The 18,552-nt window shown below is 42.9% G+C and overlaps 1 protein-coding gene across 1 annotated transcript in view; it reads left to right on the plus strand.

The window, feature by feature from the left end:
• The window catches only part of vwa8 (von Willebrand factor A domain containing 8), a 489,820-nt gene that overhangs the window by 160,977 nt on the left and 310,291 nt on the right, over window positions 1–18,552 (plus strand). The window contains exons 13-14 of the mRNA XM_038802772.1: window positions 4,323–4,483; window positions 10,646–10,759. Of these exons, the coding sequence (XP_038658700.1) occupies window positions 4,323–4,483; window positions 10,646–10,759 (275 nt within the window). The remainder of the gene's footprint in view (window positions 1–4,322; window positions 4,484–10,645; window positions 10,760–18,552) is intronic.

The following is an 18,552-nucleotide window of genomic DNA, read 5'->3' on the forward strand; positions in this document are numbered from 1 at the left end:
ATTTAAAGGAGCCCTTGATGCCCACAAAATAGTAAGGAAAAAAAATCAAAGGAATTGAGAGTAGATTGAACACAACTGCGCAATTGGTAGATAGGCTATAATCAGAATATATAACATGATTTATGTCAAAATCTGTTCATTAAGTTTACAGCAGGATTTGAAGGCTGAAGAAGAGTACCTAGGTAACAGCAGAATAGGAGGGGAATATGTTGCAATTTGCCTATCTGACAGTGCCTAATAGTATGATACTAGCATTCATCACCTTATTATGCAATGATGTGGAGATGCCGACGTTGGACTGGAATGGGCACAGGCTCTGCCAACATGGCCCACCTCATACGCTGCAGGAAAGGATGTCCCGAAGTGTGGTACATTGGCGAGACCATGCAGAGGCTGCAACAACAGATGAACGGACATCGCGCGACAATCGACAGGCAGGGATGTTCCCTTCCAGTTGGGGGACACTTCAGCAGTCAAGGGCATTCAGACTCTGATCTTCGGGTAAGCGTTCTCCAAGGTGGCGTTCAGGACACATGACAACGCAGGATCACCGAGCTGAAACTTATAGCCAAGTTCCGCACTCATGAGTACGGCCTCAACCGGGACCTTGGATTAATTTCGCATTACATTCATCCCCCACCATCTGGCCTGGGCTTGCAAAATCCTACTAATTGCTTGAGACAATTCACACCTCTTTAACCTGTGATTATTCTTCTCTCCAGTCTCTCTGTCTGGACCTGTAAATACTTAATTACCTGCAAAGACTTGCATTCCAAGTATTGTCTTGCATCATTGACTTTGTCTATACATGTGTTTCTGGAACCACCTCTTCATTCACCCGAGGAAGGAGCTGCGCTCCGAAAGCTAATGATTCAAAACAAATCTGTTAGACTTTAACCTGGTGTTGTAAGATTTCTTATTGTGCAATGAGCAAGCAGTAGACATAGACAGACTGATGGAATGGGCGGACATGTGGAGATGAAGTATGTGAATAATTTTGGTATGAAGAACGGGAAGAAGAAATATAAATTAAGGGATTTTTTTCCAAAGAGGGATACACAAGCAGAGAGACTGAGTGGTAAATGTGCACAAATCATTCAAGGTGACAGACAGTTTGAGAAAGTGGTGAATAGAGAATCCTGGGCTTTATGAATTGGTGCATACAGTACACAAAAGCAAGAAATTTGTGATGAAGTGGTTCAGCCTCAACTGTAGTGTTAAGTTCAGTTCTGGGCTCCGCACTTTAGAAAGCATGCAAAGGCAAATGGTGCAGCAAAGATTTACAAAATTGGAACCAGGGATGAGGAACTTCAATGATGTGGATAGGTTGGAGAAGCTGGGTCTGTTCCCTTCAGAGATGAGTAGTTTGAGAGGGGATTTGACAATGCTTTTCAAAATGTTCCCATAGTGGAAGAGACACGAAGTGGAGGATAGCAATTTAAAGTCAGGAGCAAAATTAGAGCATGCGGAAAAACAACTTTACGAAGAGAATGGATGGGACCTTGGATGCACTGCCTGAGACTGTGGTGGAAACAGATTCAGTTGTGGCTTTCATATGGGAATTGGATTAGTAGCTGAAGAGAAATTAATTGTCGAACTAAGAGAAATTGTCTTGCTGCAAGAAACAATGGCCTCCTGTTTTGGATCCAATTTGTAATGTGAGTGCAGTATTCTGAATCTGAACAGCAGAGTGTAAGAGCAGATGAGAATATACTAGAAGCATCTGTGCTCCCGTGTTGTTGGCGCCGCCAGAGTGTGGCGACAAAGGGATTTTCACAGTAGCTTCATTGAATGTTCATATAAGCCTACTTGTGATAATAAAGATTATTGTTAATTTTATTATCTGGAGTTTCACTTACTGGTCGAATTCGGATGGCTCACGTAGATTAGTTATCAATGCAGGATTGATCATCAAGTAACAAAGATTGGATGTTAAGGAAGTTGACTTTTTAGGGCGATGGTAACTCTGTAAGTGTTTAGGAGATTGAGGACACAGGCTTTCTGCTCTTTGGTTGAAGTTACTCCGCTTTCAGATTCATATAATTGAGGGAATCCTTCAATGTGAAAAGTACTGTGTATCAGCTAAATTGTTAAACCGAGTACACAATGGTCTTCAGCTGTATTTTGCAATTTGATATGTGAAGAGAGCTTTGAAATCTAGGGAAGGGCGTCCCAGACGTTTTTTGATGATTTTAAATAAAATATTTTTTTATTAGACAAAATAAACTAGAAGTACTCTTGACTAAGGCGATGGCTACCCACACTACCTTTAACTTTTCCCAGTTCCAAACACCTTTATTTCACGACCTTCAGGGTGAATGCTAACCGAGCATTCCCCAGCATCTTATTGATCTTTTAAAACTACAGAAAAATCCAGTCACATTTACCACACCAGGCAGTATTAACTCCTTGCTGTTTGCTTCTGAGGTATAACAAACAACTGGCATTGTTCGCAAAACAATGGCTTGCTGGAAATCAATCAGCTATTCCTACTATGGCTGAGGGCTAAAGCACAAGTTTAATCATTTCCTGATGTACAGTTTTTCCATTTTGATCTTCCCTTAACTGAACCAACCTCTTGCCTTAGGTAAACATCTGTTTGCAGTGTTGCTAAGCTCATCAACATATCAAAAGCACTATTTCTATTAACATAGCCAAACCGCCCCTGCATTGAGCAGATTATATTTTCCAATAGTTGTGGAAAACTTATAACCACCAGAAAATGTTTCTGTTTATTAGATTTCCCTGATATTTTCAAGTCACCCTTATGAGCGTCCTTATCAATATTTACTTCTTAACCAACATAAAAACAGATTTTTCAGTTGTTATCATATTTATGATTATGGGATTTTGCTGGGTGCATATTGGTTGTCACATTTTCTACATTACAACAGTGAGTACACTTCAAAGAAGTATTTAATTGACTGTAAAACACTTTGGGACATCCTCAGATAGGGAAACACAATATAAATGAAAATTCCTTTTTACTATATGGTTCCACTAGCTTAAGTAGCAAAGGCATTGTTACCAGCAAAGATGAATCTCCTCAATCTGATGCAAGTTGCCTTGTTGGGTTTGAATGAATATATAAAATGCACTCCAATTCCATTGCTGATCCCCAGCAATAGATTCTGCAATTATCCATGTTGTTGCTCAATACTCAATACGTGATCCTGGGTTGTCCTTAAGTTAGTTGGCTATCCACAAGTTCCACGTGAATGCAAAAAGGGACATTCAAGCTCTATGCCTCATGATTCAGTACATTGGGCAAATTGAGTTCATCTCAGGGCCACACAACTGCAAGGACCATGGGTTGCCCAGAAGGATGGCTTTTGCATTGCTTTTGATGTCATGCTCAGTGAAGAGAGTTCAGGACATCAGGGCGGTTATTTGTGTTCTGTGGCAAGAAAATCGGGGACAGATTGGTGGCTCAGCAGCAGGTTGCAACAGCCAGCCCATTGTATTCCTCACTGCTACCATCTGGAAGATAGGAATCCCTTGGTTTCCATTACAGTGTCTGGTAAAGCAAATGTTATTGTTGTTTATATTTCACTCATGCCAATAAGCATTTTTTGACATTGTGTTTGTGGAAGTTCCTCAATTAAGGCTTTGTTTCTCATCTAAATTAGGATTAATTAGCATTGTCTATAAAGTGTATGAAAATTGAGTTAATGAACTAGATGGATTAACTACCCTGGGGATCTCCTCATCCTTCAATGCACAGGCAACCTTTCAATAGCAAACAAGCTTCCCTGACTACAATGTCCCCGAACCATTCGCTCAACCCTGTCATCTTTAATTTATTTTGTTAAAAATTAAATAAGCGTCTACAAGGTGGGAGCCAAGGTCAATATGTGTTACATTGTACATTTTTATGAGGAAATTTTGCATTTGTGTTGCTTCGTCAAACTTGACTAAGTTCCTATCATGTGTGAGAAAACTATCAGCCACGATTGAATGGCGGAGCAGACTCGATGGGCCGAGTGGCCTAATTCTGCTCCTATGTCTTCTGGTGATAGGTGCGTATTATTCAGAGAAGTTGTGGTTAATTAATACATCTGAAAAATGTCCAAGACTTTGCCCTCATGATTCATAATGATGTGTACCATGGTGCCTTGGGACCCATTGGATGTTTAATCCATTCATAGATCATATAATTTACAGTGCAGTGCATTCCTTATTACCTTTACTAATATTATTAGATCCTGGTGTATCCTCTTCTTCTTGAGCAGTCCCTTGGCCCAGTGTGGACCATGCTGATCCATCTGCCCAAGCTTAAACTGACCAATATGTTGTGACACTGATTTTTCCCACTATGATAGGACATGACTGCCAGGGATTTAGTGCAGCAGAGATACACTCTTCCTAATGGTGACACGGCTTGGCGACCATCACCGTTGGTTACTGCTGCCTTAGAAGGGAAGCTCGTTGTCTTGGATGGCATTCATCGTGTTAACGCTGGAACATTGGCAATTCTTCAGAGGTAAAGTCATTTACGTGTGTTTGTTTTTCTCCTTAAATGTCATTTGAAACTGAATAATTATTTCCACTCACTGGGGACAAGAGCCCTTCTTGAAGTTGTGAAATCCCAGGCTCATTCAAGAAAGTAAACCATGTTCCTACTCTGGACTACACATTTTATGATGTTTGATTTTAATGTTTTGTTATTAAATCATAATTTAAGGTATTGAAGGTGGTACAGTTAGTCAATTGTCCCTCTGCCCCTTCCAGTGGATCTAGACAATCTAATCCCTGAGGCAAAATAGTAATTGAACATTTATTAAGTACTTTCTATTAGTGCTATTCACAAGTCGTGCGTTTTGAATCTTCGTAGAAATTAAGAACAGATTTTTCTTCAACATTTTACATGGAATTACATTGAGTTTTACAGCAGAGAAACTTTCAGCCAGAAAAATCTGTGAGATTTATGCTCCACATGAACCACCTCCTACTTTGTTTTACCCGACAAACATATCACAGGTATCTGATCAGCATAAAGTGCATCCAATCCCCATAGTCAGTATGAACATTAATAGAGATTTCAACAAAAAAACTCATTCCACAGCACAATTAAAATCTTGCTAGCCCAACATGACAGCATACGGATAATGTTTCAGGGTAGATCCAAAATCGGGTCAACAATTTTTGTCTGTCTTCGGTCAGTTTTCTGTTCACCACTTGCAGCAGCTTGGATTGATACAGTACATGTAACTCAGGAATAGCATGCTTCACAGTAATTTAATCAGATAGATATGGACGCTGTGTCAAAGGAGGATATGTTAGGAGGGAGTGACTTAAATCACATTCAGAACAGCAGGTTTTAAGAAGGTCTTAAAGGAGGACACTGAGGTGGAGAGATGTAGTTGGGGAATTCAGCACATAAGGACTACATGACTGACGGCTTGGTGTCAATGGTGGAGCGATGGGAGGGTGGGGCACACATGAAACCAGGGTCTGAAGAGCACAGAGCTCTCAGAAGGTTGTACACCTGGAAGAGGTTATAGAGATAGGGAGGAGTAAAACAGTGGCTGGATTTATCCACATGATGTTAGGACCAGATCCACTGCAGATTAACTTAGAGGACTGATTGAGGGGTGGAAAATTGGAATCATGCTTTCGTGGCTCTTGTAGACCTCAAAATGGCTGGTATCCAGGTGGCATTGTTCGACTGAATAGAATAGGTTGCCAACTTGTGCATTGTGCCATTTATTATCATTGTTAAGAAATTAATCTAGTTGTGATATTAAGCAGTTCAGAAGAATTTCCTGCTGGAATCTTTGAGGGTGAATGATATGGGGAAGAGATACAATGTACCTGAGGTCATGACGATCAAATTACCTGGCAGCCCAAATTATCACCTGAACCAACTAATTAAGCAGCTAGCTCTAGCTGTGCATGTTGAGGCTTTAAATGATTTCACTTTATATTTTCCAGCTTATTTTCAGTTTAATAGAGTGCCTCAATGTCACGTTATCTGTTGAAATAACGGATAAACTCATTCCCTGTGAATGCAAAACAGCAGAAAGCAGAGGGGGAAAGTGTTCAGCAAAAGGGAATGTGAGGATTTAAATGTAGTGCGATAATTCTGAGCGCTGTGTCGGGGTGAGGTTCTTGGCAGTGTGTTGGGGGGTGGCTGAGATACTGGGCGGTGTATCAGTGACTGAGATCCTGGACAATATGTCGGGGAGTGAGGTTCTGGACAATATGTCGGGGAGTGAGATTCTGGGCGGTGTGTCGGGGAGTGAGGTTCTGGGCGGTGTGTTGGGGAGTGAGTTTCTGAGCGGTGTGTCAGGGAGTGAGGTTCTGGGCGGTGTGTTGGGGAGTGAGGTTCTGGGCGGTGTGTTGGGGAGTGAGGTTCTGGACGGTGTGTCGGGGAGTGAGGTTCTGGACGGTGTGTCGGGGAGTGAGGTTCTGGGCGGTGTGTCAGGGAGTGAGGTTCTGAGCGGTGTGTCAGGGAGTGAGGTTCTGGGCGGTGTGTCGGGGAGTGAGGTTCTGTGCGGTGTGTCGGGGAGTGAGGTTCTGTGCGGTGTGTCAAGGAGTGAGGTTCTGTGCGGTGTGTCGGGGAGTGAGGTTCTGGGCGGTGTGTCAGGGAGTGAGGTTCTGAGCGGTGTGTCAGGGAGTGAGGTTCTGGGTGGTTTGTCGGGGAGTGAGGTTCTGGGCGGTGTGTTGGGGAGTGAGGTTCTGAGCGGTGTGTTGGGGAGTGAGGTTCTGAGCGGTGTGTCAGGGAGTGAGGTTCTGGGCGCTGTGTCGGAGTGTGGTTCTGGGAAGGTTGACAGGTAATGAGATTTAAAGGAGTGTCAGCTAGCATCATCAGAACAGATGCGAGAGGACCGAAGAAACAGTGACAATGGAACGGAGTCCTTACAGAGTATGTAGAAGTGCAGTTGAGTTAGTTGTGGGTGGCAACAGGCTTAAAATGAATATTAGTAAGACAGCCTAAACTCATAAATGGAGGCAGGGAAGTCATGGAATGGAAGGGATGTGTTAGAGATAGACCTTGTGAAGGTGAGAGAAGGGTGAAAGTTGAAAGCCCAATTGATATTTTCCAGTTTTTGATGCGAAGACAAAGTTGCAACAATTCTTGTTCTCATAGTATAGACATGTCGCCACAGGGAAAATGGAGTGATACTGCCAAATCTACAGTCCCTGAGTTATCTGAAAATATGCAGGCCAAGATAAAACAGAAAAAGAAAGCTTACGACCGCTGCAATAAGCTGTAGAAAGCTTTGCGGAATAAAGAAAGTACAGGAGTGAAGTAAAAATGGAAAGTCGGATTCAACAAATATTGTTGAATCAGCAGTAAGCAGAACGCAAAGACGATAAATTGAGATTAAAGAGCAAGGTTTATCACAATACAAATGCAAAACTCCTCCATTCCCCTAAGGGAAGTCCCGCCCCTTAAAGGGGAAGTTTATATCCTGGGGAGGTCATGGGAAACTGTATGGTCCTGATCCCGGGACCTCCATTGGGGTTATAACATATGAGAAAATATTGGCAGGTAAAATCAAAGACAATCTGAAGATGTTACCTCAGTGCATTAAGGGCAAGAGAATGACTATGTTTCTGAGAAGGAAGTAGAAGTGGACTGTGCAGGGTTTTTGTACTAGGAGGTGGGAATCTGTGGAGGGAAGGTCCCCAGTGGAAATGAGGTCAGTGACAATCCTGAAATAACAGCGTGATGTTCAGTTTCGGGGTCATCAGGGAGAGGTTGGAAGAAGTGTTAGAGTTAATGTTCTGCCTCTGCACGGTGGTGTGCCAGAAAGCAACAGCACCACCCTTGTCAGCAAGTTTGATAAGAATGACGGTGGAGCTCAGTGAATGGAGTGCAGCAGGTTCAGAGGGAGACAGATTAGCGTGGGTGAATGGAGCAGAGAAACTAAGATGGCTGACATCACACTGACTATTCTAACTGAAAAGGTCAAGTGCGAATAGGAGGCCAGAGGGAGAGGTTCAGGTGGAGAGAGAGTATTCCAGACGGGTGAAAGGGTCTGTTGAGCAGGGGGAGATGATTGCCCATGGAAGTGAGCGACCGAAGAATAGTTCAATATTTTGCTGAGCTTTAAATTCAATGAGGTGCGGGAGTAAGGGGAGCACAAATTATTCACCGTCAGAGAAGGGGAAAGTCAGAGGATATGTGGTGGATACAAGGCGAACAGAGGGATTAGAAGAAGGGATGAGGTTAATGTATTATTTGAGGTGATTTTGATCGTTCTGAATTGCTGTTCACCATAGAAATGATTTTTGCAGCATCATAATGAATGAACTGAGAGAATATAATTATCAGGAAACTTTAAACAGTGCGTCAGCTGGGGAGAGATAATCGGGATGATTCCCTCTTTTCCCACCACTCAACCGACCAAAGGCATTTTGAGAACTGTCAAGAACAGACAAATGAGTCGTTTTAGAAAGAAAGATGATTCTGATTTGCGCTCTCTCACATGCTCTCTCCTCTCTCTCTCTCTCTCTCTCTCTCTCAAGAAAGGATAATAACTACAAAAGGTAGCATGCACTTAGGTCTTGCAAAATTGAAAATTCTGTCATCCTTGCTTTTCCTGGAATGAAATCTTGAAACGCTGCAGGTCTGTAATTTATTTCCACTGAAGAGTAGAGTCTGAGGTTTATGAAGACAAATCTTCTGTGGTTTATTACTTGCAGATATCTCTTGTTCCGCTCCAGTTGAAATAAAATTGATCCCTATAGCAAAATCCTGGTTGGTTTTCAATTAGAGAGGTAAAGGCCACCCTGAATTATCTGCCTTCTGATGGTTCTAAGACAGGGTCTTTTGCAGGTCTGGATCTTTCCTGTGTGCTGCATTTTAATTAGTTTTCAAATATGTAGTCTGAAAGTTGTTTTTCATTTTAATGGGTCACCAGACACGAGGATTAGGTCAACGGCCTTGTGTAGTTCCATGCATATTGACCAGAAAGAAAAGGTCACCTGACCTCTGAACTTCATTTTGTCTCATAGTTCTGGTTTCAGATGTATGCTCCATAAGTACATGAATCTCTATTGCATGAATGTGGCAACTATCTGGGTTTTCTTTTTCTTCTGGAGTGAATGGTGAGTGATAACCTGATTGGGCTCTTTAAAATGAGAGTTTTGATAGGTTCGATATAGAAAAGATGTTTTCACTTGGCAGGGAGTCCAAAACTCAGGGCAATCAATACTTATATATCTGCTAAAAAAATAATCAAATGATAGCTTCAAGAGAGGATGTAGAACTTCTCATGACATTGAATCGTTAGACCAATTTAAGGAAAGCTAGAAATGTACATGAAGTTGCTTGAAATAACATGATACATTGATGGGATAACATGAAGTAGAGGGAGAGGAGGCTTGTGTTGGCCATAAATACTGGTATAGGCCTGTTTATGTTCTGTACATACTCTAATATAACATGTAAAACTATGTAATATGAGTATATGCAGATTACACTGATATATTTTTATATACGTATTGATTGGTTTTAACTTTTAAAAAGTAAACCAAAACAGGAAATTAGAAAATAATGTGAGGAACTTACTCTGATTTAGACTGCTATATGCTATGCTATGGCTCTTTATGGAACAGCCGCAACAAAATACATACAGTGGTTTTGCTTTCCATCATATTCAGGGTGCGCAATTTACTTGACCAGTTTGAAAGAGGTGTCTTTTATATGGTTTATGGAGCGTTTTCCATCAACGTTTCTGCTACTGTTGTCAACTCTGCCAGGGTGAGGAGGGGGAATACCTCTCCAGGTTGGGGACAGGGGGGTAGAGACAAAACTGCTCTGTGGGAGGGAGGGTAGAAGAAATCTGTCTGGAGGACGAGGTTGGAAGAGAAAACTGCTCGTGGTGGGGGGGTACTTTTCCAGCGAATTAGGAGTGCAGGGAGGGTGGCGGGAGAAAACTACGGCAATGATTTGTATGATTTCATTTTGTGCCAGCTGATCATCAATAACGTTATTTCAGCACTATTTGTGTCAATGGTGACTACATGGTCACTTTTGAATGTAGATGGTCACAAGAGTGCATATGAATGCTGTTGAATACAGAATTAGTTCAAAAGTTTCTGGTAGGAAATGTTTCCTTCTCAAGTAGTTATCCAATTTCCTTTCTCAGGGTGTGATTGAATCTGCTTCTGCGACCTCACTAATCTCAGAATAAGGGGTCGCCCATTTAAAAGAGATGAGGAGGGATTTCTTCTCTGAGAATAGTGAATCTGTGGAATTCTTTACCCCAGAGAGCTGTAAAGGTTGGGACGTTGGGTATGTTGAAGGCTGAGATTGACAGATTTTTAATCAGCAAGGGAATCAAGGGTTGTGGCAATAAGGCGGGAAAGTGGAGATGAGGATTATCACATCAGATCTGTCATGATCATGAATGGCAGAGCAGATCGGATAAGCCAAATAGCCTATTTCTTCTCCCATGTCTTATGGCCTTGCCCTTCAAGCAGTTCATTCTGGACAATAACAGTTCATTCTCTTCATTTCCCTCCTGTTTCTTTTGCCAATTACATTAAATCTAATTGCTAACCCTCCCGCCATGGGAAACCAATTCTCCTGCATGACTGCTACAGATAACAATGTAAAGCGGATGTTTTTTTTATCATTGTCTTTTGCACGTGCTGCAAATGGATTTATTGACTTGATTTTCTTTAATAGGCTTATTCATGACAGAGAGTTGACACTATATGATGGCTCCCGCTTACTCAGGGCAGATCGATATCGAGAACTGAAAAAGGTGCTTTCTCTTTCCGATGAAGATCTTCAACAGAGGTATTGGCACAGATTATAACGCAAGATTGAACATGCGTTTAAACACTTTTCACTCCTTGTTCACTTAAGCATGCCATAAATTGCATTTTGTTCAGCAAGATTTGGCCTAAGATTTAAAATATTTTTGAAAGTTTTTTTATGATCATTGTAATCAAAGCTATTTTGAGCGGGAACTCACCATCTTGTGCCTGTGATAATAGGCCTGTGTTGTGTAATATTAGAATTCTACTATTTGAATACAAATGGTTAGAATGGAGGGGTCAGGTCTTGCAAATCAGAAAATTGAACCATTTCCTTGTGATATCACCTGTCATAGATGTACTCTGTGGTATGAAGTACATCCCTCAATAAATCTTGTATATAGGTGTTTTTCCTTAGTGAATCAATTCACCAAAATAGATGGTATTTTGATAATAGGCCTGTGTTGTGTAATATTAGAATTCTACTATTTGAATACAAATGGTTAGAATGGAGGGGTCAGGTCTTGCAAATCAGAAAATTGAACCATTTCCTTGTGATATCACCTGTCGTAGATGTACTCTGTGGTATGAAGTACATCCCTCAATAAATCTTGTATATAGATGTTTTTCCTTAGTGAATCAATTCACCAAAATAGATGGTATTTTGATAGTAGAACTCTGATGGTTCCCAACTATCAGCCCAAAAAATGGTACTGCCCTTATTCCTTTGGAAACTATGAGATGGATTCATCCATTCTTTTAAAGTTTAGTTTTAAAACTAGGCATAAGACAAATTTATCCAGTAAATGACTCAGGTTGTGAAATTAATTTCCAGGGTTAGTGGCTGAAGCTGGACGTATGCCAGCATTGAAAGTCTGATTGGATGGGTGGGTGAAGCAAAGGGGGATAAGAAATAAAAAGAGACTTGCAATTTACATAGCCTCTCTCATGATTTCCCAAAGTGCTTTGCAGCCAGTGAAACACTTCTGAAATGTAGTCACTGCTATAATGTAGAAAACATAGCAGTCAATTTGTGCTCAGCAAGCTCCCATAAAAGCAGTGTGATGATAACCAGAGAATCTGGTTTAGTGATGTTGGTAAAGGGATAAATATTATTATCTAATGTAAACTTCCCTACTGGTCATCAGAATAGTGTCTATCTGAGAGGGTGGAGGATTCATGTATTTGAGAGGCAGCACTTCTGACTCATTCAGTTCTACAGAAGCAGAATCTCACAGTGCAGAAGAGGCCCTTAGTCCCATTAAATCTGCACCAACACGTGAAAAACACCTGACCTACCTACCTAATCCCACTTACCAGCACTTGGCCCACAGCCTTGAATGTAATAAAATACCAAGTGCTCATCCAGGTACCTGCCTAATCACATTTGCTAGCACTTGGCCCATAACTTTGAATGTTATGACATGACAAGTGCTCATCCAGGTACCTTTTAAAAGATGTGAGGCAACCCTGGAGTGTAAACCTGGATTATATGCCAAAGACTCTGGAAGGAACTTGAACTCCTTATTGCAGACTTTGAGGTGATTGTGCCACTTCACTGTAACATGGCTGATACAAACAATGTGGTAACTGTGTTGGAACGATTTGCTTGCATGAAGAGTAAACACTGCCAAGTTGAGCCAAATGGCATGTTTCCTACTGTAACTTTTAAGTATGTAGTTCTGCTCATTTGGTCGCAGGAATCAGAATTCTGTAGTTGGATTAGCTGTTTTGCATCAGTGAATCGTACAAAATACATTCAACAATCATATTTTAAATAACCACACAAGGATTTAAAATAGAAAGATTTGGTTCATTATTCCAGCAACAGGTCCATAAATATTTTGATACTTATGGGCTTAAAGTACAAGGATAGTGCAAGAGGTTGAAATTGGGATGGAAGATCAGTCATGATCTTTAAATGGCAAAATGACCCAATCTTTATGTAGCTTATGCACTAGAGTGAAATCAATACCCAAGGAGCCATACACCAAGCACCAGTTCACAGGAACCATGCAAAATATACCCATGAAAACTATACATGGGCGGCATGATGGCACAGTGGTTAGCACTGCTGCCTCACACCGCCAGAGACCCAGGTTCAATTCTGGCCTTGGGTGACTGTGTGGTGGTTGCACATTCTTCCCGTGTCTACGTGGGTTTCCTTCGGTGCCTACCACAGACCAAAGATGTGCAGGTTAAATGCTAAATTTTCCCTTCATGTTCAAAGGTTAGGTGAGGTTACAGGGATAGGGGTGGGGATTGGGCCTGGGGATAGTGCTCTTTCAGAGGGTCGGAGCAGTCTCGATGGGCAGAATGGCCTCCTTCTGATCTGTGGGGATTCTATGATAAGGAAGAGGTGAATGTTTTCAGGAGAGTCGTGACAATTATGGGAAGGATCAAATGATGCTGTTAATCTATTTTCAAACACATTACAAAAACCCCGTGTTCAATTCCCTTCCGATTACAACATAATACACTTGGCTTCTGATTTTTGCAACAGCTAATGAGTTCCATTTTTATTTCCATCACATGTTGATCGAAAAAATCCTGCTACATTGCCTAAAAATAGCAAGGGTTGCTATATTGAGCATGACAAATTAAGCTATTTTTGTGTTAAACATAGTAATTGGGTTACTTATCAGTTCAATGTTAAATCACATATTCTGTGCAAGGAAGAACATGTCAGATTGGAACATGTATATTTTTAGAGATGTAAGTCTCTATTTTAGTGAGCCATCATCCACTCATCAGATATAAATATTTCTATCATCCCACAAAACATTATCCTGGTCTGGTTCTTTGTCTAATAATCCATTAAAAATCATAAAATCAACCAAGGAAATAGCATCGGCCAATTTAAGTAACAAAGTTAGTGCAGCAGAAAATTAATCTCTTGGTGTAATCCTCCTCTTTTCCTTAGTCATCATTCAGGAGCACTGAGGCATAGCAATTTAGAATCAGTGGTTCAAAGATATGTTTTGCCTGACAAATTGGTCTGGAATTAGAAGCAGATGTTCCCTGAGGTCAAAGGTCCTTATTAAATGCCAGAATAACAGTGAATTTAATGGTTTCAGAGTAGGTATACCATGTTGAAGAACCATGTATTTTCTTAATATAAAATATATAATCACTGATTAGATATCGTTCTTCATTGGCAGTGCAAGGCCAGGGTTTGAATGAGTGGTGACATTACCTCATTAACCATCCATGAGAAAATATCCGTCAAGTATAAGGAGACGATGCGGAATGAATAGGCTTGTGCTATTCATGTACTGGAAGGAGATGAGGTCCAGGGCCATAATTGAAAATCATTGTTGCTCATTGATGAACAATAAGATTACATTGCACAAACTTGACTCAAGTCCCATGCGTTGATGTAATGGTATTACTTCAGGACATGATCACACATATAAAAGGCACAGACACGGGCTGCTGAAGGGACTCTTTTAGTCATACTGAGGCCATCCAAAGCAGTTTAATGACATGGTTATGACTTTATGACTAGAGCCCTGGTGGGCGGCACGGTGGTGCAGTGGTTAGCACTGCTGCCTACTGAGGACCTGGGTTCGATCCTGGCCCCAGGTCACTGTCCGTGTGGAGTTTGCATATTCTCCCGGGTCTGCGTGGGTTTCACCCCCACAACCCAAAGATGTGCAGGGTAGATGGATTGGCCATGCTAAATTGCCCCTTAATTGGAAAAAAAATAATTGCGTGCTCTAAATTTTAAATAAAAATTAATGGAGCTCTGGTATGAGTTATAATTAATACCTATGTCTGATATTACCAGAGGAATTGAACATGGTCCCTTAAAAACATTTTAGGTCTCAATCAGATCACCTCTTATTCTTTTAAATTATTGGGTTCATCATCCTAGTCTAGTAAATATGTCCACTTTAGACAACCCTCATCCCAGGAATCAGTCCAGTGAAGCTTTGTTGTGCTCCCTCTGATGCAAGTACAGGATATATTTTCTTCTTCAGTACTCTGGTGTGGTCTCAGCAAGGCCCTGTACAATTGCAGTAAGATTTGTTCACTCTCACTCTAACCCATTAGTAGTAAGCACTAAAATGGTATTTATGTTCCAAACCATTTGCTGTCCTTTGCATGTTAACTTACTATTTTTGTGTAAAGTGACATCCTCTGACATCCATTTCTCAGTCTCTCACCTTTTGCAACATATTTTGTTTTGCTATCACCGTAGATTACTTCACACTGTCTCTCATTGTATTTCATCCAGCATGATCTTGCCTGCTCACTTAAACTGTATGATGCCATTGCAGCCTCTTTGCATCCTCACTGCTTTCTTTCTCACCTAACTCTATTGTCAGCAAACTCGTACATTGCTCTCTGGTCCCCTTACCTAAGTCGTGCGGCATGGTGGCTGGTTAGCACTGCTGCTTTACAATTCCAGCGTCCCAGGTTCAATTCCGGCCTCGGGTGACAGTCTGTGTGGAGTTTGCATTTCTTTCAGTGTCTGCATGGGTTTCCTCCGGGTGCTCCGGTTTCCTCCCACAGTCCAAAGATGAGCAGGTTAGGTGGATTGGCCATGCTAAATTGCCACTTGGCGTCCAAAATGTTAGGTTGGGTAACGGGGATAGGGTGGAAGAATGGATGCTGTTTCCAAGGGCTGGTGCAGACTCAATGGGCCGAATAGCCTCCTTCTGCGCTGTAAATTCTATGATTCTATAATAAGTCATTAACATATTAGATTGTAAAAAGCTGAGACCCGAGCACTGATATCCTACCAGTTAGAGACAGCCAGCTCAAAATTATCCATTTTCGCTCTCTTTCCTTTACTTAAACCAATTCTCATTCCATATTAATCAATAACCCTAATTCCATGAATCTGGACTGTGTACACCACACCCTTATTGAATGCTTTCAGAATGTGCCACATCCGCGAGTTCCCCCAACCTCAAAAAAACGAATACATTTATCAAATACTACTTCCCGTTCATAAATCAATATTCACTCTTCTTAGTCATATCATGGGTCTTTTAAGTGCTCAGTTACTTTGTCTCTAATAATAGATTATTGCAGTTTTAACCTGCTGATGTCAGATTAACGGGTTTACCTTACCTGAAAACTTCGACATCAAGTTTGTATTCAAATACTCTCAGAAATGATTAGTGATCACTTGATATCAAATATTCTAATTTGGAATAGGTTTTGCATGTAGTCAGCAGCATTTTGCCATCTTTGATAACAAATGTGCTTGAAGGCAGCAACTGCACTTAGTATAAAAGCAAATTACTGCGGATGCTGGAATCTGAAACCAAAAGAGAAAATGCTGGAAAAACTCAGCAGGGCTGGCAGCATCTGTAGGGAGAGAAAAGAGCTAACGTTTCGAGTCCAAATGACCCTTTGTCAAAGCTAAAAGGCATAGAAAGTGGGAGATATTTATACTGTAGGGTGAGGGAATGAAAGGTGAGTCATAACTGCAGAAACAAGGGAAGAGAGTGCTAATGGCAGTGACCAGAAGAATAACAGGTGTGAAAGGCCAAATGGCAGAGAAACTAAAATCAGAGGGTAAGATGTGACAGATATCGATGTGGAGGGAGGGGGGACATGGGTGGGAGAAAGGAAAAATTAGAAAGAAAGGGGGAAGAAATGGGAGAAAAGGTAAGGAAAGGGGGGATAAGATAGGGGGGAAGAATGGGTGGGAATAAAAGATGAAAGACAGTTAAAATTAAATGGAATGACAACAAAAGAGTCGAGGTGGGGTAGAGCTAATCACCTGAAATTGTTGAATTCGATGTCGAGACCGGAAGGCTGTAGCATGTGAGAGTGGCCGAGACAGTAGGTGGGAGAGAGAGGAGCCGAGACTGTAGGAGTGAGAGAAAGGGACCTAGAGAGTGGAAGGGAGAGAGAGAGTGGACGAGACAGTGAGGGAGAGAGAGGGACCAAGCAGTGAGGGAGAGAGAGAGAGGGGCCGGGACAGTGGGAGGGAGAGAGGGAGGGGCCGGGGCAGTGGGAGGGAGAGAGGGAGGGGCCGGGGCAGTGGGAGGGAGAGAGAGAGAGAGAGAGAGGCCGAGACACTGGGAGGGAGGGATGGGGGAGAGACATTGGGAGGAGAGAGAGGGAGAGAGACTGTGGGAGGGAGAGAGAGGGAGAGAGACTGTGGGGGGGGGGGGGGGGAGAGACTGTGGGAGGGAGAAAGAAGAGGAGAGACTGTGGGAGGGAGAGAGAGGGGCCGGGGCAGTGGAAGGGAGAGAGGGAGGGGCCGGGGCAGTGGGAGAGAGAGAGGGAGGGGCCGGGGCAGTGGGAGGGAGAGAGAGAGAGAGAGGCCGAGACAGTGAAAGGGGGAGAGACACTGGGAGGAGCGAGCGGGAGAGAGACTGTGGGAGGGGGAGAGACGGGGAGAGACTGTGGGGGGAGAGAGACGGGGAGAGACTGTGGGAGGGAGAAAGAAGAGGAGAGACTATGGGAGGGAGAGAGCGGGGCCGAGGGAGATAGAGGGGACGAGACAGTGGGAGGGAGCAAGAGTGGCCGAAAGTGGGAGGGGGGAGAGAGAGGGGACGAGACTGTGGGAGAGAGCAAGAGTGGCCGAGAGAGTGGGAGGGAGAGAGAGGGGATGAAACAGTGGGAGGGAAAGAGACAGAGGAGATGAAACAGTGGGAGGGAAAGAGAGAGAGAGAGGGGACGAGACAGTGGGAGAGAGAGAAAGGGGACGAGACAATGGAAATGCAAGAGAGATAGGGGCGAGTTAGGTGGAGAGAGGGGGAGAGACTGTGGTAGGGAGCAAGAGGGGCCGAGAGAGTGGGAGGGAGAGAAAAAGGGGATGAAACAGTGGGAGGGAGAGAGCGAGGGGACAAAACAGTGGGAGGGAGAAAGAGGGTCCGAGGCAGTGGGAGGGAGAAAGACGGGCTGAAGCAGTGGGAGGGAGAGAGAGGGAGCGAGTAGGCGAGAGAGGTGAAGGAAATTACTGCAATCTCGATGGAATACAGAATTCGGGCTGGGTGGGGTGGAAGTAAATTTCCCCATTGGTTTGCTGGGGGTGTAAACCTGCAGGGGTTGGTGGGGGGTTGGGGGGGGGGGGGGTGGGTGCACACACACAACACTACGACTGCTGCAATTGGTGCAGTGTTATAAATAACTGCTTCTTGAAAACAAAGAACAATACGGCACAGGAACAGGCCCTTCGGCCCTCCACTCCAAGCCTGTACTAGTCATGATACCACCCTTGGCCAAAATCCTCAGCACTTCCTTGTGTCGTATCCCTCTATACCCATCCTATCTATGTATTTGTCAAGATGCCTTTTGAACGGCTTTAATGTGGACAATCTACCCTGACAACGCGTTCCAGGCACTCACTACCCTCTGTGTAAAAAAACCTGCCTCGCACATCTCCTCTGCACTTTGCCCCACAGACCTTAAACCTATGCCCCTGGTGACTGACCCCTCCACCCTGGGAAAGAGTTTCTGCCCATCCACTCTATCCATGCCCCTCATAATCTTGTCAGGTCGCTCCTCAATCTCCGTCTTTCTCATGAAAACAGTCCAAGTCTACTCAGCCTCTCCACATAGCTAACACCCTCTAGACCAGGCAACATCTTGGTAAACCTCTGCACCCACTCCAAAGCCTCTACATCCTTCTGATACTATGGCAACCAGAATTGTGCGCAATATTCCAAGTGCGGCCGTACCAAGGTTCTATACAACTGTAGCATGACTTGCCAGTTTTTATACACGATGCCCCATCCAATGAAGGCAAGCATTCCGTATGCTTTCTTGACTACCTTTTCCACTTGTGTTGCCACTTTCAAAGATCTGTGGACTTGCACGCCCCAGATCTCTCTGACTTACTATATTCCTAAGAGTCTTGCCATT

This window comes from Scyliorhinus canicula, chromosome 7 (assembly GCF_902713615.1).
Source record: "Scyliorhinus canicula chromosome 7, sScyCan1.1, whole genome shotgun sequence".
NCBI lineage: Eukaryota > Metazoa > Chordata > Chondrichthyes > Carcharhiniformes > Scyliorhinidae > Scyliorhinus > Scyliorhinus canicula.